The sequence below is a fragment of the Panthera onca genome, chromosome B2 (genome assembly GCF_046562875.1).
Source record: "Panthera onca isolate mPanOnc1 chromosome B2, mPanOnc1 haplotype 2, whole genome shotgun sequence".
Classification (NCBI taxonomy): Eukaryota; Metazoa; Chordata; class Mammalia; order Carnivora; family Felidae; genus Panthera; species Panthera onca.
The window spans coordinates 15,544,871-15,571,341 of NC_138343.1; the positions used below are offsets into that span (position 1 = coordinate 15,544,871).

The window sequence follows — 26,471 nt, forward strand, 5'->3', positions numbered from 1 at the left end:
GTTCGAGCCCCGCATTGGGTTCTGTGCTGACAGCTCAGAGCCTGGAGCCTGTTTCGGATTCTGTGTCTCCCTCTCTCTCTGCCCCTCCCCTGTTCACGCTCTGTCTCTCTCTCAAAAATAAACATTAAGCAAAATTTTTAAAAATGTATTTCTAGTTGGATAAGACATCTTATCTTTACTTAATAAATAAGAGTTGACTCTGAGTGTAAAAACATTGCTTTATAGGACGTCTTGGTGGCTCAGTCCGTTAAGCGTCCAACTCTTGATCTCAGCTCAGGTCTTGATCTCTGGGTCATGAGTTCAAGTCCTGTGCTGGGTTCCATGCTAGGCACGGAGCATACTTAATAAAGAATTGCTTTATACCTATACACTGAACCATTATGGCAACACATTTCACATGGATGAAAAAAAGAAAACTTCAAAACTAGAATAGTAGAAATAAATATGCACACACATTTATTTATTCAGATTGTGTAAGAGGGAAGCCAGATGGAGAGCTTTTGACTGACTCACAAAACTTTTTGATTTTCAATCTGCAAAATAAAAAGCTATACACCAAATGTAAGAAAAAGAGCAGTGTCGTGGAGAAACATGAGCCAAACACGGCTAATAAAAGACCGACTCTTCCAAGAACGAAGAGTATTTGTACAAACAAATGGAAGTGTTCCACAGGCCACTTGTGAGATGCAGATACTTGCTGGGAAGGAAAGAAACGCAAATGAAATGACCATGTGGGTGATGCCCAGACATTAAAAAATGGGTCTGGGGACACCTGGATGGTTCAGTCGGTTAAGCCACTGACTTCGGCTCAGGTCGTGATCTTGCAGTTTGTGGGTTCCAGCCCCGTGTCGGGCTCTGTGCTGACAGCTTGGAGCCTGAAGCCTGCTTCGGATTCTGTGTGTGTCTCTCTCTCTGCCCTTCTCTCGCTCTCTCTCTCTCTCAAAAAGTAAATAAACATTTTAAAAACATGGGTCTGAAATCATGTCAAATACAGAAGCAGGAATGGAGGACAGTTTGTACACGTGGCTCAGGAGAAAATCAAAATGAAATACGGATGCAGGGTGGCAAAGTTCTGGTGTAAACTTGGCAAGACAAGAAGGAGAGTTTAGTGATCATTAACTTCTTTTCTGTAAAGGTGCTTACATTTGTAAACACCCACACCAATCGCGTGGTGCCTTGTTACATTAAATAAAAAAATAATAGTTTTTGTTGGAGGGAAAAACCCCTTCCTCACACTTCTGGTTTCTTATGAATGCGTTGCTTTCTCCTAAGCCCCCCCTTTTTTTTTTTTTTCCTGCCTGGCTTCTTACTCTTTCTTCTCTGCAGTGAGCTCATAGCTAGGTCCCTGTTTCTCCCACTAGGGGGAGTGAACCTACCCCAATGGTGAGCACTGGGGGCTTTACTCTGCATTGTTCCCTGGCCACCTTGGGCCAGCGTTGATCCAGGACTCGGACTTTTTCTTCTTGGTGGGCTGATGTGAGGTCTAGGCTTGGGGGGAGGGCGTGAGTAGAAAGTTGTCAGGCCCGTTAATGACCTCCTCTACACTAGCCTTTATCAAGAGTCCTAGTATCGGACCCTGCAGAACCTGAGAAGAGTCTGGAGTCTTAAGGGAAGAGAAGGCTTTTCTATCTTAGGTAGGTAGGTAGGTTAGGTAGGTAGGCAGATAGACAAATATATAGGAAGGTGACAGGAAGAATGGTGTTACAAACCATGCTGTCCGTATGTCGGCAAACAGCAATGCACCGTGAGCATTCCTAACTCAATCTCAGGAGGGCTGGGCGGGGAGAGGGGAGCAGCAGGTATCATGCAAAGGAGCCAGACTCTGAGTGTGGGGGGCACCACGTTCTCATTTTTGTCATCGCTAGCTTGCCACAAGTGACTCAGCATCTGGGACTTCAGTTTCTGCCCCTCGAAAACAAAAAAGGACTACTGTGTTGGTGCCCAGCGTCCTTCCAGACCAAAGTGTTATGTGTAGGGCATTTGTAAGAAATGAGAAGAAGTTCTCCCCCAAAACTTGCAAATAAGCCTAACCAGCAAACCATTTTCCACTTCAGTTTCCTTTTCCTTGTCTGACTTACTCTAGGTGGGCATATCACAGCAAGAACCAGGAAGTACGCTGATGGATTTCAGGCTCGTTGTTCGCTAATAAGGTCTTATATTTTTATTTAAAAAAAAACTGTTAAGCAAAGTGTTAGCATAGAGCTAGAAGCCTGTGCATTACATACAAAGCCACTAGATTCAGTAGACAAACAAGGGGGGGAAATGGGACGGACACTGAAAGGGATGGTCAAAGAAACATTTTTAAGCATTTTGGAGCATCTTCAATGTCAAGTACAATGACAGATGTTATATATATAATTACATGTTATATATATTTTTAATATATATTATAATTATACATTAAATATATATAATAACAGCCCCTTAAATAATATTTTGGGAATTTATTATGATCCAGGTACTTGTTCACTTAACGTATACCTAAAACAATTCTATGGGGTTGGTTCCAAGATTATCTTCGCTGTATAAAGGAAAGCGAACACCAGATGGTTTCAATGACTTGTGTAGAATCCCATAATCGGTAGGTGATGAGCTAGTAAGTGGTGAGACTGTGTGATCTCATTTAAAACGACTTATTTGGAAATTTTAGTTCCTTAAGGATGGCAAAAGAACACCGTAGCAATCCTTTATAAGTAAGTCATGTAGATGTCATAGTTAGAATTCCAATTCTGTTACTGTGAAGGACATACAATAGAGAAGAAAAGTGAATGACATCATGAAATGGAGACTACGTTTAGGCGTCAAGGGGAAAGAAAAATGACAGCGTAAGAGAAGCATCATGTAGCAATTTCAGGCTGGAAACAGGAGGAACAGTAAACTGCATCACTGTTGCTAAGGCAAACTTGTAGAACCTATACACGCAGCTTGTGAAAATTCAAACACATTTTCATGTACTGGTGGTCCCCAAGGGCTATCACTAAAGCAAACCCCAAAAGCAAAGCTACGTACATTACAGCAAATCATTACCTTTGTGAAGACACGTACGTACGAGGAGCCTAATGCAAGCATTTCCTGTTTTTTCCCCTTTGAGACCAGAGCTATTGTTCAGTCTATGCCATGTTCTCATTCTAGCTCCCCAGACATGCTCTTTGACCCAAAAAGGCACCTGCGCCGAGTGGCTGATGAGTTCAACGTGAAGGTGCTTTTCCAAGAAATGTTTCTCGGGTGGTGGACCTAATATTAATAAGCCACGAAACACAGACTTCATCAACATCTTTTTTTTTTTGACACTGATATATTTTTTTCCACTAGAGTAGGGAAAAATCCACCCACGAAGGGGGTAGAGCCATTGTTTTGAAACCCCCAAAGGTTTCACTTTAGAACAACATAGAGGCTTTTGGCAAAGCTTCCGTTAATCCCAATAACCTTTTAGATCATTGCAAGTCAAAGCCACTAGCTGCTCTCCTGGTCAGATGATCTGCCAAGCAACAGTTAGCTAAGAAATAATTTATCTAAGGGTTTTATTGAAAGGTTAAAAGCCTTAAACCTAAGAAGTCAGAAATGGCTCCCCTGGCATTTGTCAACTTTCGTTGGAGATTATTTTCTTCAGTTTGCCTGAGTTCAGGGAATAGCTGTAATTAAACTAAACGGTGCTACAGATAACATTTTGTAGAACTTTAAACATACACAGCAAGAAATACATTCCTATTAAACACTGCCTGTTTGGGAACGAATGCACTGGATTCCTGAGCATTTAAAAAGGCTTGAACCTCTTCTTTGCCAGAACAAAAACCCTAGAGTCTCTTCTCTCTCTCTTCTGGTGGGTTTTCTTGTCCACCATGGACCAGTCATTTTGAGTGTGTGTGTTTAAAAGTCTCTGTGTATCACCAGGACTTAAGACAAACACTTCAGGAGTCTGTAGGATCGGGGAACCTGTATTTTAGGAATTTACAAGAATCTTCTACTTTATCTCTGCTTACAGCTAGAAGTCTTTGGATTATTCTGGCCAGCTTATACAGAGGAACAATTTTGCAAAAGCCATGAGGCTCCTTTGTCTGATACAAGCATCTTCATAACTCGGAATCCTTTTGAACCTATCACCTTGCAAATCTGTACACGATGTATTCCAATCTCAGAATCTAATTGGTTCTGTGATACTCTGGACAATTTCATACATGGAATGGAGCGGCACATGCTTTTGTGCTTGGAGAACCACCTCGCTTTTCTGTTGTTGCTACTGGTCTGGACTTGATATCCTATTTTAAAATGATTAAGAGGCCTTTGCCTAAACCATTGAATACATGAGGTGCAATGACTTCCTGTCACAAAAGTGGCACAGACCTTGGGGAGCCTGTTTGGGCTGCATGTCTCTGTAGCTGTTTTCTGTCGGATTTATCGGCGTTTCCTGCCTGAACTGGACCGGATGGTCAACCAACTATCGCTCATGTGGATTCTCAGTTGCTGGCCGGGACTGCAAATGCATGGTTGCGTCATTGCTGTGGTGTCCCCCCACCCAGAGCTGTTTCTTATATCTGTACTGGGTATAACTCTGCCTCTCCCCCCATCTTCATGCCAAAGCCCACTCGTTCTTACATCATCTATCCTGATGAAGTATCATGGCTCCGACCACTATTTGCAAACAACGACTCGGGCCCCAAGGTTTGTAGCTAGAAGGGGATTTACCATCTTGCTCTTCCTGAGCATTTGGATACCAAAAAAAAAAAAAAAAAAAAAAAGCAACTGGGGCAGGGATTGAATATAAAATGAATGGGATGTCACCGTTTCTCTCCTATGCTATTATACAATCACGTGACTCTCACAGAATCATGCCGCGCCGTGCAAAGGCCTTGCATGGTTACTGGAGCAGGCCAGGTGGGAACCAGAAGCTGAGATTTTAAAAAAATCCTCAATGACTCGAGCTGGGGAGGGAAATGCAAGTGGCTTCTAGATCTAAGTAGCTCTGTTTCTCTAGCTCAGTTCTCCAAAAGGGCACCCCGTGGCCACATGTGGCTACTTTTAGTTAGTTAAAACTCAATAAAACCAAAAATGCAATTCCCCTCAGTCAGACCAGCCACACTTGAAGTGCTCAATAACCATGCGAGGCTGGAGGCTGCTGCGGTGGCCAGGATAGATGATGACAAACATTTCTGTTATGGCTGAAAAGTCGACTGAACTGCACTGCTCGTAACCCACTTGAAAATCACCATAATGGCCCTAATGAATATGCAAAAGTGAGCCCATTTCCAGAACCAGGAAGGTAAAATGATGTTGCTAACCTGGTCCAGATGGCAGTAAGTGGTCAGTTTGATGGGTAATATTTCCTTCAGAGAAATTAAGAGAGGGCTGGCGAGTGAAGACACGCTCTGGGGCACGTGTGGATGGCAGGAGCCCTGAGACCGGCAGCCAAGAGCTACAGAGGTGGGCATGGCCTTCGGAGAAGTCCTAAAACCTCACAACGGAATCTCAGCTCTCCCGGTGGCACTAGGGGGAGTCTAGGCTCCAGTGAAGGGAAGGCAACTGGGGCAAGGCAGCCATCTAAGAAGAAGAGCTTACCAAACTCAACACCCAAAAAACAAACAACCCAGTGAAGAAATGGGCAGAAGACGTGAACAGACACTTTTCCAAACAAGACATCCAGATGGCTGACAACCCATGAAAAGATGCTCAACATCACTCATCATCAGGGAAATACTAATCAAAACCACAATGAGATACCACCTCACACCTGTCAGAATGACTAGAACTAACAACACAGAAAACAAGAGATTTGGGCGAGGATGCGGAGAAAGGGGAATCCTCTTGCACTGCTGGTGGGAATGTATGCTGGTGCAGCCGCTCTGGAGAACCGTATGGAGGTTCCTCAAAAAACTGAAAATAGAACTACCCTACGACCCAGCAATGGCACTATCCAAAGGATACAAAAATTCTGATTTGGAGGGGCCCATGCACCCCAATGTTTATAGCAGTGCTATCAATAACAGCCAAAGCATGGAAAGAGCCCAAATGAAAGAGAGAGAGAGAGAGAGAGAGAGAGAGAGAGAGAGAGAGAGAGAGAATGGAGCACTACTCAGTGATGAAAAAGAATGAAATCCTGCCATTTGCAACAATGTGGATGGAACGAGAGGGGATTGTGCTAAGTGAGATAAGTCAGAGAAAGACTGGTATCATAGGATTTCACTCATGTGGAATTTGAGGAAAAAAACAGATGAACAGAGCTGGGAAGGGAAGGAAAAATAAGATAAGAACAGAGGGAGGCAAACCATAAGAGACTCTTCAACACAGAGAACAAACGGAGGGTTGCCGGAGGGGATGGAACAGTCAGGGTCCTGGGGTTGCATTCTGAAAGCCGAGTCCTGGGAGATGAAAAGTTTCCCTGTGCCTTGTATGCCCAGAAGACGAGAGAGCGGGGACCGGGATCCTGGGTGTAGATCTCCCAGCTGAGTGTTGCTGGTTTGCAGATATTTACATGGGGATCGAGGCTGAATGCTTACTTGTCTACATCTACGCAAGTCCTAGGCAAATCAGGAAGGGCTTTCTTTTCTTTTTTCTTAAATTTTGTTTACTTATTTTGAGAGAGAGAAAGAGAGTGAGTGAGTGAGTTGAGGAGGGGCAGAGAGGGAGAGAGAGAACCTAAAGCAGTTTCCATGCAGGCAGCATGGAGCTCGATACAGGCCACAAACTCAAGAACCATGATGTCGTGACCTGAGCCGAAACCAAGAGTCGGACGCTTAACCAACCGAGCCACCCAGGCGCCCCTTGATTCACTCACTCTTTCCTCCGGACGCTGTGTCTCTACGTGATGCTGCAATTAGTGCAGCCATGTTGTTACCACAAAGCGTCCAGCCTGATGATGGCATCCCTTAGCCATGTTATTGAACTGCTGAATTAACCAGCCTCAGAGCTGTCCTACTACTGGGCTTTATAATGGGAGATTCATTCACTCACTCAACTCATTCATGCAAAAAGTATTAAATAAGCACCAAGAAATGCCAAGCATTGCTCAAGGCATTAGGAATACCATAGAGGACAAAACAAACAAAGACCGTTGGTCTGATTTTGCTTATCGCTTCACCCTCCTTAAGTTTTTGTTAACGGAAACAGAAGCATTTTAACGTTCACCCTGTTGGTCGCGCATTGGCTTCACAGGTCATTTAAAAGCCTACAATTAAACAGCATAAAAATAATCAAACGGACACTTCTTGGACCCTATCTTATTTGGCGTGTCTGTATTCGACACTTCAGACCATTTTCCCCCAAACCACTGCCCCTTGTCTTGGCTTCCATACTGATACATATTTCTGGTTTACTTCCTATTTTTCTGTCCACTTCTCAGTCTTTGAGGGTCTTTCTTAACCCCAGGCCATTTTTGCTTTACTCCTAGATGATTTAATGTTGGGGTTCCATGGGGTTTTCTATCAGGACCAGTTATGTCCCCCTACTCCAACTTCTTCCAGAGCCATCGTCAACTCACATGACTTAACGACCATTTATTTATACGACTATTCCAAACCTGCATTTCCAACCCAGATCTCTCTCGTGAGCTTTCCAATCTGTATATTTAGTAGTCTATTTAGACATTTGGGTATCTCACACCCAGTGTGGTCAAACCACGGCAATATTCTGTGTCTTAAGCTCACTGGGTCTTGGGTCCCCAGCTCAGCGAATGGTCCCTGTATCTGCTCACAGATTCTGTCCAATGCAGAATCCTGAGTAGCTGCCACGGTTACCCCCTCTCCTTCACTCTCCGAAATCAGGACCCTCCTGATTCCATCTCCTCTAATTCTTCAATCTGTCCTCTCCCCCAGCCACCCCCATTTCTGCCCACCCCCGCAATCAGGTCACTGGATCCCGGCAACAGTCACTATCTGGCCACCCTGACTCATGTCTTGGGCTCCCTCCAAGTTCTGGTTCCCTATAGGCAGAGCGATGAGGCTGCAAATCCGATCATGCAGCAAACCCTTCCAAAGCCCCTCACTGCTCTCAGGATAAAGCACAAACAATGAATATCATTTTCCTGTCTGCACCATCTGCCCCAACTCCCCCTCATCTTACAGACGTGCTGGACACACACTCTGTCTCCCTCCCTTTTCCCCAGCTCGGTGTCTCCTCGGGGGCTAGTTCCTCCCCTTCTGACATTCCCCTTACCCATCCAGCTTCCCTAGGATAAATCTCATCACACTTCAGGTTTCCTCTGCGATACCCCTCCTTCCAAGATGCCCTCCCTAAGTCTCCAGACGTGGGTGGGTGATGCTTCCCTTGCCCCCAGACATCCTGTTCTTGCCCTGACTGCTGAGTGCCTGAACCCTACTCCCAGGACTGTGGGTTCTGTCAGCCAGGGGAGTCTGGCTTGTCCCTCCTTAGTATTCCTGGTGCCCAGAATGGCACCTGCAACGTAACAGGTGATCAACAAGCACACGAGAGAGGAGTACATATACTGGGGATGGTTGCTCATGGCTGTAATAATAATTTCCGTAGTTTTCTGGCTTGGGATGGTGACTTTTTTTTTTTTTTTGAAAGAACCTTATTACTTAAGAGAATTTTGATCACAACTTCTGCGCACTCTTTATTGTTTAAACCACTTTCCAACTGCTAGGGCAAACTCCTCTGTACTGGGCTCGGAGGTGCTAGGAGGGCAATTACATGTCGCTGATACTGAAGGTAAACCCTCCTTTGATTTCCACACCGCTACTCTACACACAGCTTTCGGAAGATGCCACTTCCACAAGAGGCACGGGGAACATCTCAGGATGTGACCCATTAACGGTGCCTGGCAGAGGCTGTGAAAAGCGGTTCCCACAAACTCCGACTTGGGAAGCATACGCACCCGGGTTACAGAGAAACACGGGACTTAAGAAGGGCTGAGCCTAGTACAGTTTGGTCTCCTCTGATCCGCTGGAGAATTTTTATTTTTATTTTTAAAATACGAGGACCTTTTAAGGTAAATATCAGGCCTCTCTCTCTGTCTCTCTCTCTTTCTCTCTGGAATGCCAGACAAGGGAAAACGCAGCCTCTTGCATAAAAGAGTTGTCCATTTCAGGGAGCTTCTCTTTGTGCTTATAATGAAAAATAACACCTTCCACGATGTCGCTCTCACTCAGTGAAGGAAGAGAGCACACTTCGGGGCACTCTGTTATGTGCTGGGAAATGTTATCTCTAATTCCCAGCACACAATGGGCAGTAGAGATGCTCCCAGTCTGTTCTGCTGACGTGCCCCCCCCCCCCCGCCCTGTTCTTCCTTCCTCTCCTTGGGGGGCCCTCTCCTTCCCGGGGTCTCAGCGGGATCCCCGTGGAGACTCCCAGGAGAGCTGCCGTGGTCTGAGCTACCTGCTTGCACATTCTGGTGTCCTGTTCCCCCTTAGGGTGTGGATGTGTGTCCCATGCAGGCGCGATGTATCATGCCACAGCAGAGAGGTGGTCTCCTTTCCCTGTCCTGCCCCCCTGACAACTGCCATATACATCCCACGCCCATCCTGTACGGAGAGGGTGATCCTGAGGGAGGACTGAGGTTTCCCGGGAAAATCCACTACAGTCGCCACTATTAACCCTAACATTCTTTAATTTTAATTTTTTTTTTTTTTTTGAGAGAGCGAGAGAGAGAGCGAGCGAGCGTGGGGGAGGGACACAGAGAGAAGGAAACACAGAATCCAAAGCAGGCTCCAGTCTCTAAGCTGTCAGCACAGCGCCTGGCGTGGGGGCTCGAACTCCTAAACTGTGAGGTCATGACCTAAGCTGAAGGTAGATGCTTAACCGACTGAGCCACCCAGGTGTCCTGACCCTAACATCCTTTAAATCCCGCATTATGTTTCTTTGCAGAGATTATTTTCAACGGCGCTAACAGCACGACTTACTCAGATCGTCTGACTACCAACTGGCAACATGTTACAACAAAGTTTTTCGGTGTTCCTGTAAATTTCAACGGAGGACACACAGTCTTAGCGGGGGTTTTAAGAGTGCACGCCCACTGGCCGCGTGCCGTTCCACAAGGTAATAAGTGGCCTCCCCTGCTTCATCTTTATTTTGGAAAAGTAACACTAGGGACACCAGGTGACCTCCTGAGAGCCTTCCTAAGTCAGAGAAATATCATCACCATTTTACTAACGGCCAAACCGTTCACCGTTGTCAGGATATGTTTCTCCTTAACACTTAAAAGCCACTATATGCTGGGGCACCTGGGTGGCTCAGTCAGTTAAGTGTCCGACTTCGGCTCAGGTCATGATCTCACATTTTGGGAGTTCGAGCCCCACGCCTGGCTCTGTGCTGACAGCTCAGAGCCTGGAGCCTGTTTCAGATCCTGTGTCTCCCTCTCTCTCTCTGCCCCTTCCCCATTTGCGTTCTCTCTCTCTCTCTCACTCTCAAAAGTAAATCAATGTTAAAAGTTTTTTTAAAAAGCCACTATATGAAAGTGGAGTATTTAGCACCCATCTACATAAATATACATAATCTGTTCTTGCCTATTTAAATAACTGGCCGTAAAGTTTCATGGACCACAAAGCTGAATAAACAAGGGGGATCAGAGAACTGGGAGGTTCACCAGCAACAGCGAATAAAGCAAGTGGTGTGAACCTGGAGAGCCAGCTTCCGGTTGGCACGTACTGTTCTCCCAACACACGTTTACTGAGCATCAGCTACGTGCCAGGCGCTGTTGGAGGCTCTCGGGCTCCATCCATGAACAAACCAGACAAGACCCGATACCCCGCCTGGTGGAACTTCCATTTCAGTGAGAAGAGACAGATGGCAAAAAGGGTAACACAATAAATAACTTACTTCTAGAGCCCGTTTGAAGGTGTAAGAGACAGAAACTAACAAAAGACAGAACACAGCAGAGCAGGGGCAGGAGACACAGGACCTAGGGAAGGAGGTGGCCATGTAAAATCTGGTTGGTGCAGGGTGAGCTTCGAGGAGAAGGTGACATCTAAGCAAAGACCTGAAAAGAGGGGAGCTATGTGGATGGCTATCTGGGGGAAGAGGGTTCCAGGAAAGGGAGTGGCTAATGTCAACCTCGAGGGCTAGAAAGCGAGCCTAGAGATGTGTCACCGAGAGGTAGTTATGAGGCGGTACGGCCAGGGAGTTGAAGCAAACTTAGGGGCTGGAGGGCAAATCGCAGAGGGCTTTGCACGCTGTCGCAGGGATTTGGAATATCTCCTAGTGAAATGGGGAGCCACTGCAGGCTCTGGGCAGGGGACGATGTGCTCTGATTTACAGAAAACCAAGAGAGGCAAATGCCCTACAGAGGCTTTAAAAGTAACATACTGAGTCCATTTACAATTTTGTGGAAGTAGGGCAGGAGGGCCAATGTGGGTTTCAGCCACAGAGCACTTAATTTCTCTGTGTCACTATCACCTCCTCCAGAAGTCCTCCATGACTGCACTTGTCTAAATCATGGCTCTCCTTACGACTTTATCTTTCTACCCTGCCGCTTCGTTTTTCTTCATACAGCTTGCAACTGCTTGATGATATACCCTATGCGTATTTAATTACTTCCTATTTCTTTTTGTAGAACATAAACTCTGAGAAGGTTAGGATTTTGCTCTTTTGGTGATCGCTGTAGCTCAGGGTCTGGGAGACCACCTGGCACGGAGGGGGCCCTCAGTGCCAATTTGCTGAATAAACCAAGGGGTGTTCCAGGGAGTCTAAGAGAACCCTTAGTTTCTGATTCAAACAGACAGGCCGCAAGGTTGGTAAACAGAGTTAAAAAATGGGCTATCACGGGCGCCTGGGTGGCTCAGTCGGTTAAGTATCCGACCTCGGCTCAGGTCATGATCTCATGGATGTTGAGTTCGAGCCCCGCGTCGGGCTCTGTGCTGACAGCTCGGAGCCTGGAGCCTGTTTGTGTCCCTCTCTCTGCCCCTCCCATGCTCATGCATGCTCTCTCTCTCTCCCGAGAATAAATAAACATTTTAAAAAATGAGCTATCAAACTATAGATTACTTTCCACCATGAGTGGAATGGTAATGGCCCCTCTAATTGCTTACCTTGTGTTCCCCCTCAACTTGCTGCATCCATATTGTGGAAATTTTGGAAAACGGAAGAAAAAGAATGTACGATTTCACATCCCTACCACACCGTGGTTAACAACTAAAATTTATCTTTTTATGTAGTTTTGCAAGTGTCCTGCCTTCTCACGTGGCCTCCATATACCCAGAGAATAAACCATTTTCTCTGATTTTAAACTTTTAGGTCGGGGGCGCCTGGGTGGCTCAGTTGGTTGAGCGCCGGACTTCGGCTGAGGTCATGACCTCACGGTTCGTGAGTCCCGGCCCCATGTCGGGTTTGCTGTTGTCGGCACAGAGCCCGCTTCAGACGCTCTGCCCTTCCCCTGCTTGCAGTCTTCCAAAAATAAATAAAAAACACTAAAAAAAAAAAAAACCAACCAAAAACAACCAAACAACTATCTATGTAGGGACACCTGGGGGGCTTAGTTGGTTAAGTATCTGGCTCTTGATTTGGGCTCAGGTCACGATCTCACGGTTTGTGAGTTCGAGCCCCGCGTCGGGCTCTGTACTGACAGCCCAGAGCCTGGATCCTGCTTCGGATTCTGGGTCTCCCTCTCTCTCTGCCCCTCCCCCTGCTCACACTCTGTCTCTGTCTCTCTTTCAAAAATAAAGATTAAAAAAAAAAATTAAATGAAGGATTCCTGACCTCACTCCTGCAGGCATTTGAGATACTTTTCCTTCTTCCACCCCAGCTCTCGTTTTGCCGGATTTGACTTCTTATGCACCAGTTTGGGATTTTTAACCCGCTAAGCAAAATGCAAAGGATTCTGAGGAGAACCGTCAAGGGTAATAAAACCTCATCGATTCTGAGTCTGCCCTGCCCGCGTCTTGATAAATCTCACGTCCCCACGGGTTACGTTTACACTTTCTACGGACAAGTGGGGTATTATTAAGCAAAAATCAATAGCGTAAAGAAGGTGGAAGAAGAGGAAAGCGACCTAACTAAGGACAAACGGCTCTCCGTTATCAGCAAGCTCACGCGGACAGAGAGTAGCCGCGGTGTGGACAGAAGCCGGCCCTCGTGGGCTCTGCGCGGCCCGATGGGCCGACACGGTCATTTACAAACCAACAGGCCGCTGTCGGGGCCCGTGCCTCCCCAGAGGACCCCATCGCGCTGCCAGGTGACCCGTGAGTGCCGTGAGCTAACACAGGAAGGCGGCACGAGGCGTCACCAGCCAGGCAACGTGGAATGCTTGCTCCAAGTCCAGGAAATGCCTCTTGGAAACACACGACTTGGAAAATGAGCAATGTCCCTTTGCCACTTGCTGTTCCCTCGGGTCGCGGCGATAGAGTCTTATGCGTTCTACCCACCAGGATCCCAGCTACCGCAAGGTGAGTGATGTCCTAGAGAGGGGAGGAGAACAGGAAACCCTAAGCGGAGGCGTGAGAGAGGGGCCGGGCGGTCTCGTGTCAGTGGCCCCACACCGTAGGAGGGGGTGGCGGACCCCGCACCTCTAGGTAAGAGGGGGCAGGGATGTTCCTTCCTAACCCTTGCGCCTGCCGACTGAGGGTGCGGCATGTAAAGGGTCTCAGAACCTATAAAGGATGATGACGACCCCTCATGATGGTACGCTAACACTTCTTGAGCATTTATGGGATGACAGCTCATTCTACAGTTTGTTATGGACTGGACTGGATCCCCTCCCCCACCTCCGAAATTCATGCCAAAGCCCAAGCGGTCAATGTGACTGTATTTGGAGAAAGGGCCTCTAAGGAGATAATGAAGGTTAAATGAGGTCACAAGGGTGGGGCCCTAATCCAACAGGGCTGGCGTCCTTCTGTGAAGAGGAAGGGACACCAGGAGCGTGTGAGCAAGAGGAAGGGCCACGTGCGAAGGCAGTCATCCGCAAGCCAAGCAGAGAGACCACTCCAGAAATCAGTCCTGCTGACGTCACGATCTCAGACTTCCAGTCTCCAGGTCCGTGAGAAAGCACGTCTCTGTTGCGTAAGCCACTCAGTCTGGGCCGCTCTGTCACGGCAGCCCTCGCAAACCAACGTCCGGGTGCCATCTTCCGTAATCTCGCTGACACGACATCATCCCCGCGGTCTTCGTCCAATTCAGACAGAAGCCCAGAGAAGGTAAGCAGTGCGACTGAGGTTGCACAGCTGGTCAGGAGTGGAACTGGAGTGGGACCAGCAATCTGACGACAGGGCCCACGTCCCTCACGGCTGATACGACACGAGGTAACAAGATTAACATCCGCGGTGACACAAATGGATGCTTCCCATCGGAAAAAACCCAGAGCAGATACAAGCTTGTGCATGTTCTGTGTGCAACCAGATTTCTAGTTTTAGTCCCTCTCTTCTTCTCCTCTTCCCTTCATCCAAACGATAAATACGTTTGCGAGCCTTGTCTCTCTCAAGCACTATCGGAGGCTGGGGGGCCTGGCGGTAAGCCTCTGAGGCCCGCGTTCTCCTGGAGCGTCCACGCTAGCAAGGAAAGGCAGCCAACAACTAAACAGAGGAGCACAGACAGAGACAATGCACAGACAAACGAGTGGGGAAGCTGTGCCAACAAGTGGAGGCTAAACCGGTCCTTTCCTGCACTACCCGCTACTGAGCACCCACAACGAAGCAAACGGGAAAACCATCTGAGGCCCCGGCCTCAACGCCACCATTTCTGTCTCTAGAAAACGAGGCTTTGGCTGCAACGACCCATGGCGTCTTTGGTTACGTCGGAAGTTTCTTGGGCAATGCTTACCCTAACCCAGTTATCGGGTGTGATGGGAACAATAAGCAGTACAGTTAAATATATTCTGTTGAGTATTCCTGAAGGTTAACAGGAAGAGAGAGAAGGGCTGCGGGAAGGTAGGAGGGAGGGGAAGGGGTCATTTAACTGGATCTGAGCAGGCATTAAAAAAATTTTCTTTTGTTCTTTATTTATTCTTGAGAGAGAGAGCGTGCGCACGTGACCAAGTGGGAGAGGGGCAGACAGAGAGGGAGACACAGAATCCGAAGCAGCTCTAGGCTCTGAGCCATCAGCACGGAGCCCGACGCAGGGCTGGAACCCACAAACCGCGAGATCACGACCTGAGCCGAAGGCGGACGCTTAACCGACTGAGCCACCCAGGCGCCCCAGAATCCCTCTTTAGAGGAGAATATGTGCGTTAATAATCTGGCCCACCGTTTAACACCAGTTTCAAACAGTGATAAGACTTGAAACAGTTACTGGTGATTCCTGTATCAAGATTGGACGATGACAGTTTGTCATTTCACCAAGAGTCTTAACAGGGAGAGTGGAAGGGAAAGAGGCAAAGGAAGGAGAGGACAGGAGGGGAGGGGAGGGGAGAGAGAGTAGGTGGGGGGACGGAGAAGGAGAGAAACCTAATTAAAAACAGCAAAGCTCTTTGGGGTGCCTGGGTGGCTCAGTCGGTGAAGCATCCAACTTCAGCTCAGGTCACGATCTCGCGGTCCGTGAGTTCGAGCCCCGCGTCGGGCTCTGTGCTGACAGCTCAGAGCCTGGAGCCTGCTTCGGATTCTGTGTCTCCCTCTCTCTCTGCCCCTCCCCCACATGCATTCTGTGTCTCTCTTTCTCTCAAAAATAAGAATTAACAAATTAAAAAAAAAAAAAAGCAAAGCTGTTAAAAAATAAAAATAAAGAATACCTAATATAAAACCACTGCATACATTTATATTTAAAGACAGTCATTCAATAAGCAAAAGACACACAGTATTCACTGGGAAACACCTGTGGATACATTCACAGAGCATCTGTATTACTGTCGATATTATCATTTGAAATATCTTAGGTGTACGGCCGTATTTTCTAATTTTTGCCACTTTGACTTCTTTTATTGTGGCAAGACAGACTGTCAGTAAAAAAAAAAAAATCTGTTAAGGAAATTCTAGATGCCTGTAGGTTTTTAACATTTGTCTTGGGAACCCCTAGTGCCCGAAAGAGCCTCCGCAATTAACTTCACCCCAGCGGTGTGCATTCGAACACCCACAGGCTCCCAACCAGTAACCCGCATCATTCCTGCAGCCACATCATTTTTTCACAGCATCCCGTGGTTTAGTTCCAATGGTGAGAAAAAGGGAGCTTGATTTCTCTCTGCTGATATACTACTGAGAGCTTTGGAGCGGTCTGCAAAATTCTCTTTTCTCTCCAGAACCGTCGGGGGTGTGAGAGGTTCAAATCCTGACAAAGTGACGCAGAAAACGGAACCCAACTCCGAGAAACACGCACACAGATTCCACACGTGGCTTTCTGGGCCCTGTGGAGGGGACCAGTCCCCCTTACCTTTATCATAGATTTCCTTCAGAACCCCTCGTTTTATAAGCTCCTCTCTGCTTTGCCTCATTGATATTTTCCTTTCCAGGGCTACAAGCAAAAACACAGAGAAGCAAGTGTGGGTCAGTAACAAAGACTTTTTCAGAGGAATCAAATGTTAATATGTATTAAAAAGTAACATCTGGAGATGCTTCTGTAAGTTACTGTTTTATTAATGTCAGTTACTGAGACCTGTTAACATTTTTTGACAGGAGAACAAGCATTTCACTCAGATTATTTCGTTTAATCTTCAAAGCAAGCTTCAAACTACTTAAGGGGTAGGCACTTGTATTTCATTTCATTTCACCCCACTTTACGGCGTTGTAATCTGTAGCACAGAGAAATTCAACAACTCGTCAGAGCCGCAAGACTCCTGAGAAGAGGAGCCAGGATTCAAAGTCAGGAAAGCTACCTCCAAGGTCGGCTCAACTTGTGTGTCACAGCGTATCTCCCTGACTCGGGCCGTTCCTCGTAGGTGGGATTGCTTTTCCTTCCCTCCTTCCTTCCTTCCTTCTTTCCTTCCTCCCTCCCTCCCTCCCTCCTTCGTTTCCTTTCCTTTCCTTTCCTTCCCTTTCCTTTCCTCTTCCTTCCTTTCCTTCCTTCCTTCCTCCTTTCCTTTTCTTTCCTTTCCTCTTCCTTCCTTTCCTTCCTTCCTCCCTCCCTCCTTTCCTTTTCTTTCCTTTCCTCTTCCTTCCTTTCCTTCCTTCCTTCCATTCCTTTCCTTCCCTCCTTTCCTTCCTTCCTTTCCATCTTTCTTTCCCTTCCTTTCCTTCCTTCTTTTCTTTGTTTTTTTAAATTATGTCGATTATATAGATGTCACTGAGGATTTTTTCTTTTCCTTCCCAGCTACTAAAAAAAAAAAGTTTGAAAATATCTCCTGTAAACTCTCTGGGTTGAAATGGAGGCAGGTGTTAGGGGGACTCCACCCCCACCCCCACGGTACAGATGCCCATCACTCTCCTCTCTTAGGCTCCAAACCCAAGCAGGTAAGCGACCCGTGAGCTGCCCAGTTATGAAATGCACGTCTACCGTGACTCAGCTGCTCATCTGAGCCAAACACTCAGGCAGGTGGGGCTGGAGGAGCGAAGAGGGAGCGTTTCTCTCAGATCAGTGGGCATGACAGAGGGCAATTCGAGTGAAAACACAGCCCAGGAGTGGAAGAGTGAGTGGCCGCCCAAAGGGCAGGCTTGTGGCTCAAGGCCAGGCTGGGCAGGTCAGGAGAGCCCACGGAAGTGGGCGAGAGAGCCCCCCCCCCCCCCCCAGCAGCTGGCATCCCTGTTTCTGGGCGAACAGTGGGTAAAGGAGGTGAGACGTTCTTTTGTTTGCTTTTGTCACCTTGAGATTCTCCACATCCTTTGGACACAGTTATGGGGGGGGGCAGTTATAAAATAAGGAAAATTTTATGCAAATTTAGATACAGATTAATTACACAGAGTTCAGTAGAGTTTAGTCCAAAGAATATGAGTAAACGCTAGAAAGCAAGCAAGGAAACGGGGACTGTGATGCTGTCACCTACGAGCTGTGTGACCTCGGTCAAGTCACTTTGCCTCTCTGAGAAAACACTGACACCTCAGCCCCAGCTTCTCTGATTTAATAGGTCCAGGGTAGGACCTGAAGACCTATATTGGAATCAAAAGCTCACTGGGTTATTGGGTCATATCAAGGTTGAAAATCCCTTTTTTATAGATTTGGGGACTTACTATTTTTAAAATATTCTAACGTTCTCTTCACATCTAGTGAATTCAGGGATATGAGACAAGAGAAAAAACCCAGGTTAGACTGCACTCATGTATAGCTTACTGAGAACAGGTTAATGATAACATGGAAACGTAGAAATATATACCCCCCCGAAGTGAGGGCAGGAGGGCTGTACGAAGGTCACGCCACAAAGGTGGGTGAAGCAGTCACCAGAGGAGGGCTTGTTTTGGGGGCTGGAGTTTTAGGACTCATATCGGACGGCATGATGAGGTGGCAGGAGGGTAGAGAGACGTTCTCTGTGCCCAAGAGGAACCTCCAGAGAAGGGAGAGACAACTGCGGGCAGCTAGGTTAGGAAGTTCCGCCTGCTTTTAAGCCAAGATTTGCTAGTGGTGCAGTGGGAAAAGACTGGATAGGCCACGTGAAGCAGGGTTTTTAAGCAAGGACTTTGTGAAAAGATCCTCTGGGTGACGTGAAGCCGTGCGGGAGGCACGCAGAAAGGGATGCTTGGCCCGTCCTATACTGAGGCACAAATTGAACAGATTTCTTTGAAACAAAATGAGGCTTCCCGGGGGCTTTTCCCAGCGGAAGGACCTGACGCCCAGCATTAAAGGAAGTATCTGCAGCAAGGTGGGCAAAGAGATGGGCTTGGCGAACTGCGGTGGCACTTTCCGTAGAATGTGGGTGCTCCCAGGCCAACCACGCGGACCTCGGCTGTCACGCGTGCTCATTCAAGGACGACAGACCCCTGCCCGTGGCGAAAGGCACTCTGCCAGGGGCTGGAGACGATGGTGACCGAAGGGACGGTCCTTCCTTTCACAGAGTTGGCAGACTAAGATGTGGTTCAGACGGTCATCAGATAGTATCACCTAATGTAGGGTTACAAATTAAGGGAAGTCCTGTTTAAAGAAAGGGACACGTCCTGCCCGACGTGTGGTCAATAGCCTCCCTCACTGGGCCATGAGAAAAGGCTTTTCTGAGGAAGAGACCCACAGGCCGAATTTGAGAGGTGAACACATGTTATCTTGGCAAAGGGCAGTCACGTAGGGGCTGAGGGGAACACTCCAGACATACAGCAAGCTGGGCACTGCTTGCCCCCCCCCCCCCCCCCGATGGAGGAATCATGCCACCATTGGTGGAGAGAAAGCAACCCATGTTACTGCAGCCACCAGCACCAGGTAGAGGACTCGAGATGCAGACAGAGGGATGGCGGGGGGCGGGGGTGCTGGGCCACGCAGGGCCTCACGGACCATGTTATTCTAAGGGCAATGGGAATAAACGGTCAGAGTTGGGTATCTGAAAGATCAATGCCCACGTCAATGTGGGAAGCAGGTTGGAGGGAGGCCAGTTCTAGGGGATCACCTCGTCTAAGGCAGGAGGTGACGGTCACTTGCACCAAAACGCTGGTGACGGGGATGCAGGCAAAGGGTGCATTCAAGTCACGGGAAGGGGGCAACGTTGCCTCGGCATCACGTTGAGGATGGGAAGGAAAGAGAGGGGTCCGGGGCGACTGCTTGGTTCCTGACGTGCATCGCTGAATGGACGCTGCTGTTGATCGCTCAGGTGGGGGGGACACAGGATGAGAAGCAGGTTGGTAGGGAAGACGGCGATCCCAATGTTGGCCATGCCCAAGAGGTGATATCAAGGACATGCCGGGGAAGCGTACCCGGATGCTTTCTAAAACAAGGATGGGAGGTTAACTGAGACTGAGCTATACTGGCGTGGACTATGGTGGACTCTTTTCCGTGCTGCTCACACTCGTCCACAGACATGCTCCTAATGGCAAAGCAGTAATGCCAGGGGCTCCGAGGGCAGGACTGGAGCTGGCTGTCCCCCAAAGGTGCCATTTCTTGACTACACCGAGCCTGTCCTTAAGAACCAAGGTGGAGCTCACGGAACAGATCTGCTCGTATTTAAACAATACATCCCCCTCCCCTCCCCAGCCAGTTTCCAGGTTTAATTGACATTCTGGCAAGAGATGGCTTATTCATCCTTTGGGTCTGTCCATTTCCCAGGACAGGACACCGTGCCCACAGGGGATACCAAGATCATTTTGAGAAGGGCGGCGGGTCATGTTATTTGAATTAATCCCCACCACAATCCTCTGAAGTAGGTCCCACTTTTCAGGGGGACCTGAGTCCCAGTAAAATTAACTTGCTCAGGGGGTGCCTGGGTGGCTCAGTCGGTTAAGGTCATGAGACTTCGGCTGAGGTCATGATCACGTGGGTCGTGGGTTTGAGCCCCACTTTGGGCTCTGTGCTGACAGCTCAGAGCCTGGAGCCTGCTTCGGATTCTGTGTCTCCCTCTCCCTCTGACCCTCCGCAGCTCACACTGTCTCTCAAAAATAAATAAACATTAAAAAAAATGTCAAGGTAAACTTTTAAGAGCATTTTTCTAAAGCTCTAACCAGCAGAACCAAAATAGAAAAAGCAGGCATCTAAGTCCACCCCCCCCCCCCCCCCCCCAAAATGAAAATTCAGCTCAGATAGCGGCAATGCAACTCCACGGATCTTTAGAAAAGAACCACTTTTCTGGGCGGTAAGTGGACCACACCGTAACAGGCTTTGGAGGTGGTCCTGTGGCAAGTGAAACATCCAACACAAAATCGCATGAGCCAGTGAACATGCAAAAACCAGCACAGGGACACCTGGGCTAAAATTCTGTGCCCAACCAGAGACACAGACTGAAGGGGGAAAGGGCGGAAGTTACCAATAAAGAATCAGTTGAGATCCAAATACACAGAAAGAACTTTCCAGTACCCTTCTTGCCTGAAAGGAAGAGAAGAGGGACTTCACAATTACTGTGCCAAAATTTACCCCAAATGGCTCCCGCAAAACCGTCATCAAAGGTTAGCATATCCAAGAAAGACTTCCAAAGCCTGCCAGCAAATTCAGCCTTAATAGCAAAGATGCAGAAAACCTTGAAAAGCAGAACTCTTGCATCCTTATCACCATCTATTAATCATGTCCTTTTACTTTCTGTATCTTCCTTCCCTTCCCTTCCTTCCCTTCCTTCTTTCCTTCCCTTCCCTCCCCTTTCTTCCTTCCTCCCTTCCCCTCTTCCCTTCCCTTCTTTCCTTTCCTTCTTTCCTTTCCTTCCTTCCTTTCCTTCCTTCCTTTCCTTCCTCCTTCCCTTTCCTTCCTCCTTTCCTTTCCTTCCCTCTCCTTTCTTCCTTCCTCCCTTCCCCTTTCCTTTCCTTCCTTCCTTTCCTTCCCTTTCCTCCCTCCTTTCCTTTCCTTCCCTTCCCTCCCCTCTCTTCCTTCCTCCCTTCCCCTCTTCCCTTCCCTCTTTTCCTTTCCTTCTTTCCTCCCCTTCCCTTCCTTCTTTTCCTTCCTTCGTTCCCTTTCCTTTCTCCTTTCCTTTCCTTCCCTTCCCTCCCCTTTCTTCCTTCCTCCCTTCCCCTCTTCCCTTCCCTTCTTTCCTTTCCTTCCTTCCTTTCCTTCCCTTTCCTTCCTCCTTTCCTTTCCTTTCCTTTCCTTCCCTCTCCTTTCTTCCTTCCTCCCTTCCCCTCTTCCCTTCCCTTTCCTCCCCTTCCCTTCCTTTCCTTCCTCCTTTCCTTTCCTTCCCTTCCCTCCCCTCTCTTCCTTCCTCCCTTCCTCCCTTCCCCCCTTCCCCCCTTCCCTTCCCTTCCCTCTTTTCCTTTCCTTCTTTCCTCCCCTTCCCTTCCTTTCTTTCCTTCCTTCGTTCCCTTTCCTTTCTCCTTTCCTTTCCTTCCCTTCCCTCCCCTTTCTTCCTTCCTCCCTTCCCCTCTTCCCTTCCCTTTCCTCCCCTTCCCTTCCTTTCCTTCCTCCTTTCCTTTCCTTCCCTTCCCTCCCCTCTCTTCCTTCCTCCCTTCCCCTCTTCCCTTCCCTTTCCTCCCCTTCCCTTCCTTTCCTTCCTCCTTTCCTTTCCTTCCCTTCCCTCCCCTCTCTTCCTTCCTCCCTTCCTCCCTTCCCCCCTTCCCCCCTTCCCTTCCCTTCCCTCTTTTCCTTTCCTTCTTTCCTCCCCTTCCCTTCCTTTCTTTCCTTCCTTCCTTCGTTCCCTTTCCTTTCTCCTTTCCTTTCCTTCCCTTCCCTCCCCTTTCTTCCTTTCTCCCTTCCCCCCTTCCCCCCTTCCCTTCCCTTCCCTCTTTTCCTTTCCTTCTTTCCTCCCCTTCCCTTCCTTTCTCCTTTCCTTTCCTTCCCTTCCCTCCCCTTTCTTCCTTTCTCCCTTCCCCCCTTCCCCCCTTCCCCCCTTCCCTTCCCTTCCCTCTTTTCCTTTCCTTCTTTCCTCCCCTTCCCTTCCTTTCTTTCCTTCCTTCCTTCGTTCCCTTTCCTTTCTCCTTTCCTTTCCTTCCCTTCCCTCCCCTTTCTTCCTTCCTCCCTTCCCTCCTTCCCCCCTTCCCTTCTATCTGAATATGCTCCACACACAATACTACATTACTTTCAGACAACTCTTGGGGTCCTGCTGATTCTGGAGAGACTATCTCTTCCAGGACTAGCCAACTCCTACAGACAGTACCTGACTAGCCTGTGTGAACATACCTTCCACGTGCAAACCAACCAACCCAGAGCTCACACTCCCAACTACCTCCTTTAGGGGGCTCTTACTACACAGGCCACTTCCCCCTGCCCTAATCACCCCAGGCCCTGGTACCAGACAACTGGAGACGGTCCCTGTGCCCCAGAGCCTGCTGAAATTATTCAAACCAGCCAGGTAAGCTTGCTTATTACACTGACCATTCTTTCCTGTGGGAAATACACCAAAGTCTCTTGCCCACATTTTTCTCCCACTCTTTCTGCCTCCTGACCCACCCCGGTGCTTCTCCGCAAGGCCCCCCATCACACGGCCCTTTCTCTTGGGCTCTGTGAGTGTAGCAAACCATATTTTCAATGGCAGCTGTCTTCCAACCTGCTGGCCTCACCACATGTTAAATAACAATAACAAGCTACATCTCAAAACACACCTATCCTGGGGCGCCTGGGTAGCTCAGTCGGTTGAGTGCCTGACACCTGATTTCCGCCCACGTCATGATCTCACGGGTCCGTGAGTTCAAGCCCCGCATCGGGCTCTGTGGGATTCTCAATCTCTCTCCCTCTCTCTCTCCCACTCTCTGCCCCTCCCCTGCTCGTGCTCTCGCTCTCCCTCTCAAAATAAATAAAGCAAAAACAAACAAAAAAACCCCACACCTGTCCTTGCTCTGGCTTGTAAACAAAGGAAAAACTAGGCTTTACACTCCAACCTCTTGTTCTGAAGTCTGCGCCCTTTTAAGCAAATGCTTTAGAAATGCAGAGCCTGGTGAAGAGCTCACTGATCCTTGGCAGTAAATTCCAACGAAGCCCAGAGACCGACCCTAACAACGGGGTGGTTCCAGTCTAAGTGCTCTGGTGAGTTCTTCTTCCCAGCCAGCACTGGGGTCTGTGCCATAGTTAACTGGAAGCCGGCTCTCCAGCACCCCGCTTTGTGTATTCTCTTAGCCTCCCTATCCATACGATGTACGCTAAGCCCAGGATCCATCCCATGCTTCCCTGACATCAATGAACTTCAAACAGACATCTTGATCTTGGGTGGACTGCTCTCCCTACGGAATGGCCAGATTGGAAGAATCTGTTAAAAGTAACTTTATTTTGTGCATGTGTGCGCACACACACATACAGTAAAATTACCAGATCGCGAGTAACTCGTTCTGCGAGGTTCCGCAAGACGAGCAAACATTTCTAATAGGTTTTAACTTGATAAACGAGCGATGTCTTGCAATACGAGTAGTACATGACCTTGAATGGCACATGATCACAACTAAGCCAATGGTTCTTCTTTCTCTCTCACTGTGGGATTGTGGGTGGTCATCTCCCATGCTCGGATGCTCAGTCTCAGGCCGCGGTGTTTGGCAGAAATCAGTGATTTTTCAGGACGTTGGAAGGTGCCCACAACGGGCACAAGTGTATTTTTGTCACTTCAAAGCACCTACAGACAGTCCTTCGCTTTTCCATACAAGACAAAGGTGAGGAATAAGCTTTGCTTCATTCTAGGTCGTTGGAAAGGCTTCTTGTTACAAGTTGCATGAGAAGAAAAGGATTCCATTGAGCTAATGGGTAGCAGTAATTCCGTTAGTAATAGCGAAAGTCATCCTACACCATAAGCCTCCTCTCTTGTCTCCCTCGCACCAGCCATGAAGGTTTTCAAAGATAAGTGCAGGTTAATTTATTTTTCTTTATATTTTGTATTTTCTTTATGGTTCTGTATCATATCACAGTATTGTGATCAGTTTTATGTGAATATTTTGGGGTTGTGGAACGAATCATCTGAGCTTCCATTATTTCTTATGGGGAAATTCGCTTTGATACACAGGTCCTTTGGATTACAAACATGTTTCCAGAATCAATTATGCTCGCAAACCAAGGTTTTACTGCATATGCTTATGGTTCTTCATTTACAAAAATATTTTTCACAGTAAATGATTTAAGAAATATAGTGAAAAGAAAGTCCTTTTTTCACCATCCCTCCTTCCTTGGATACAACTCCCCAAATCTGCCCTCCTTTGCCCTCTATTTCTCTGTCTCTTCTTTCCTCCCTCCTTCCCACACACTCCTCCTCCCCCATATATAAACACAGTTTTTAAAAACATAAACGAGATCGTTCTGCTCGTATCACCTTACAATTCTTTCTTCCCTCTCATTTATCAATATGCTTTAGAGATCTCCCCATCAGTACACACAGAAGCACCTCGTTCTCTTTGAATGACTCAAGTACCATAATTTATTTACCCATCTGCAACCGATGGAAATTTAAGTCCGTTTCAAATCTGGGGCGCACAAACATTGGTACCATAAACCTGTTTTTTTTCCAGCATGCGTGGGAACAGGTGGAAGAATTTTGTAGAACACATCGCTAGATGTACGATTTCTGGGCAGTATATCCTTTACGTGCTCCCAGTACCGAGGGAAGAAAAACACTTATGTTTCATCACTTTTAAGTACTGCTTTTTTATTAAAAAAAAAAAAAAAGAAGAAGAAGAAGAAGCAGGGCCAGCGGTGGGGAAGCAATATTGATGCTGCAACAGATTATTTGCTTCTCCTCAGAGTATCAAGGCAAGGACTTGTTGAGATTGTCCTCTACGATAATCCATCTCTGTTGAATTCTCCGCTCAACTGCCTTTAAATTACATTCCGGAGGAGCTAGAAATTTCAAGCAGGATAAACAATCGAGCAATGAGGCAATCTGCAGTAGTCTCCACAGACTCTTACACCTTCGGTTGTTAAAACAGTCAATGTGTAAGTAAAACCAGTGGCTCTTACCCCTTTGAAATTTTACAACCCCAGTGAATGTGGATTGCGTCTAGAAATTTCCAAGCGACAGATGGAATGAACCTCAAGAGACTAGAACAGACCTCCGCTTCCCATTGGACTTATGAAAAATGACGACTGTTAATATAATGCAACGATCATAGCCTCGGAAACCCAGCACGACATAATCAACCCACATTCACACTATCTCCATGCAAAATACTCTCCTGTTTCAAACTAAATTTATATGTACAATATATAAAAGGAGAGAAAGGGGAGGAAGGATTTGAAGAAGTAGGATAAACCTGGAGACCTTCCAGGTTGAAAAACCAGATGGCAAATGCCAGCTTTTTTAGGGAGGAAATTAATGAGAAAAATTAGGAAAATTAATAAGGAAATTAATGAGAAGAGCAATGAGGTTGTCGATCTAAATGCTATAGTGAGAAGAGGGAAAAGTGGAAGCGAATGCACCTGTACATGTCTAGTTTCAAACAGAACGGTATGACCAACATATTCAAGAAGTCATGTTAATCTAGAAACAAAACGGTAGGATCGCCAGATATCGTGCCTCTTAGTAACGAAGATATTCGAGCCCTATGAATATCCAAACATTTGGCAAAAGTGTATAGCTGGGCGAGAAGGTTTAATTACTTGATCATCTTGAAAGCTTACTGAATTCAAAATGAAATTTTAAAAACTGGCTATTAAGATCGAGGGATCCTCCAGAGAGGCTGACCCATTCAGAACTTGTCTCCCCTCTAAAAATCCAGACCATGTGGAAATTCCATCTGAAAGACAGACTCTAAGGCGTAACTGTCCTGGTCACAGGCACAGACCCGGATTCCCGCGTTGTTCCAGTATACACTTCCATAGAAGTCTGAGTGGTGGACGCCCATGAGCAAAGTTCCTCATCTCCAACATGGTAACCCGGCCACTCTTCTTGTGTAATGCCGCGTAGCTAGCTGGGATGAAGTCTTCATGGCCCACGGGGTGGATGACATTGTTTGCTTACTGTTGTTTGTGATTCCATCCAAGTCCTCCAAATCAGCACTTTCTAAAGTCCGCTCTGTTGAACAGTCACTCAGAGAGGTGCTCTGAAGAAAGGATTCTGAGGACAATAACTTGGGGGAGACGCCAGGTTCCACGGGAGTATCACAGTGCTTATTAGCACAAAGGGACCTACGGTAAACCAGCCAGCTTAACTCTGCTTAACCCGGCGTTTCTCCCAAATTCATTGGACAAGGTGGTCCTTCCATGGAGTACCATGGGAC

General features: G+C 47.5%; 1 protein-coding gene across 7 annotated transcripts in view; it reads right to left on the reverse strand.

Annotated features, from left to right (window-relative positions):
• The window catches only part of PHACTR1 (phosphatase and actin regulator 1), a 559,123-nt gene that overhangs the window by 91,131 nt on the left and 441,521 nt on the right, over positions 1 to 26,471 (reverse strand). For all 7 annotated transcript variants that reach the window (XM_078446629.2, XM_078446625.2, XM_078446624.2 and 4 more), the window contains one exon: positions 16,234 to 16,314. In XM_078446629.2, coding sequence (XP_078302755.1) covers positions 16,234 to 16,314 — 81 coding nt within the window. The remainder of the gene's footprint in view (positions 1 to 16,233; positions 16,315 to 26,471) is intronic.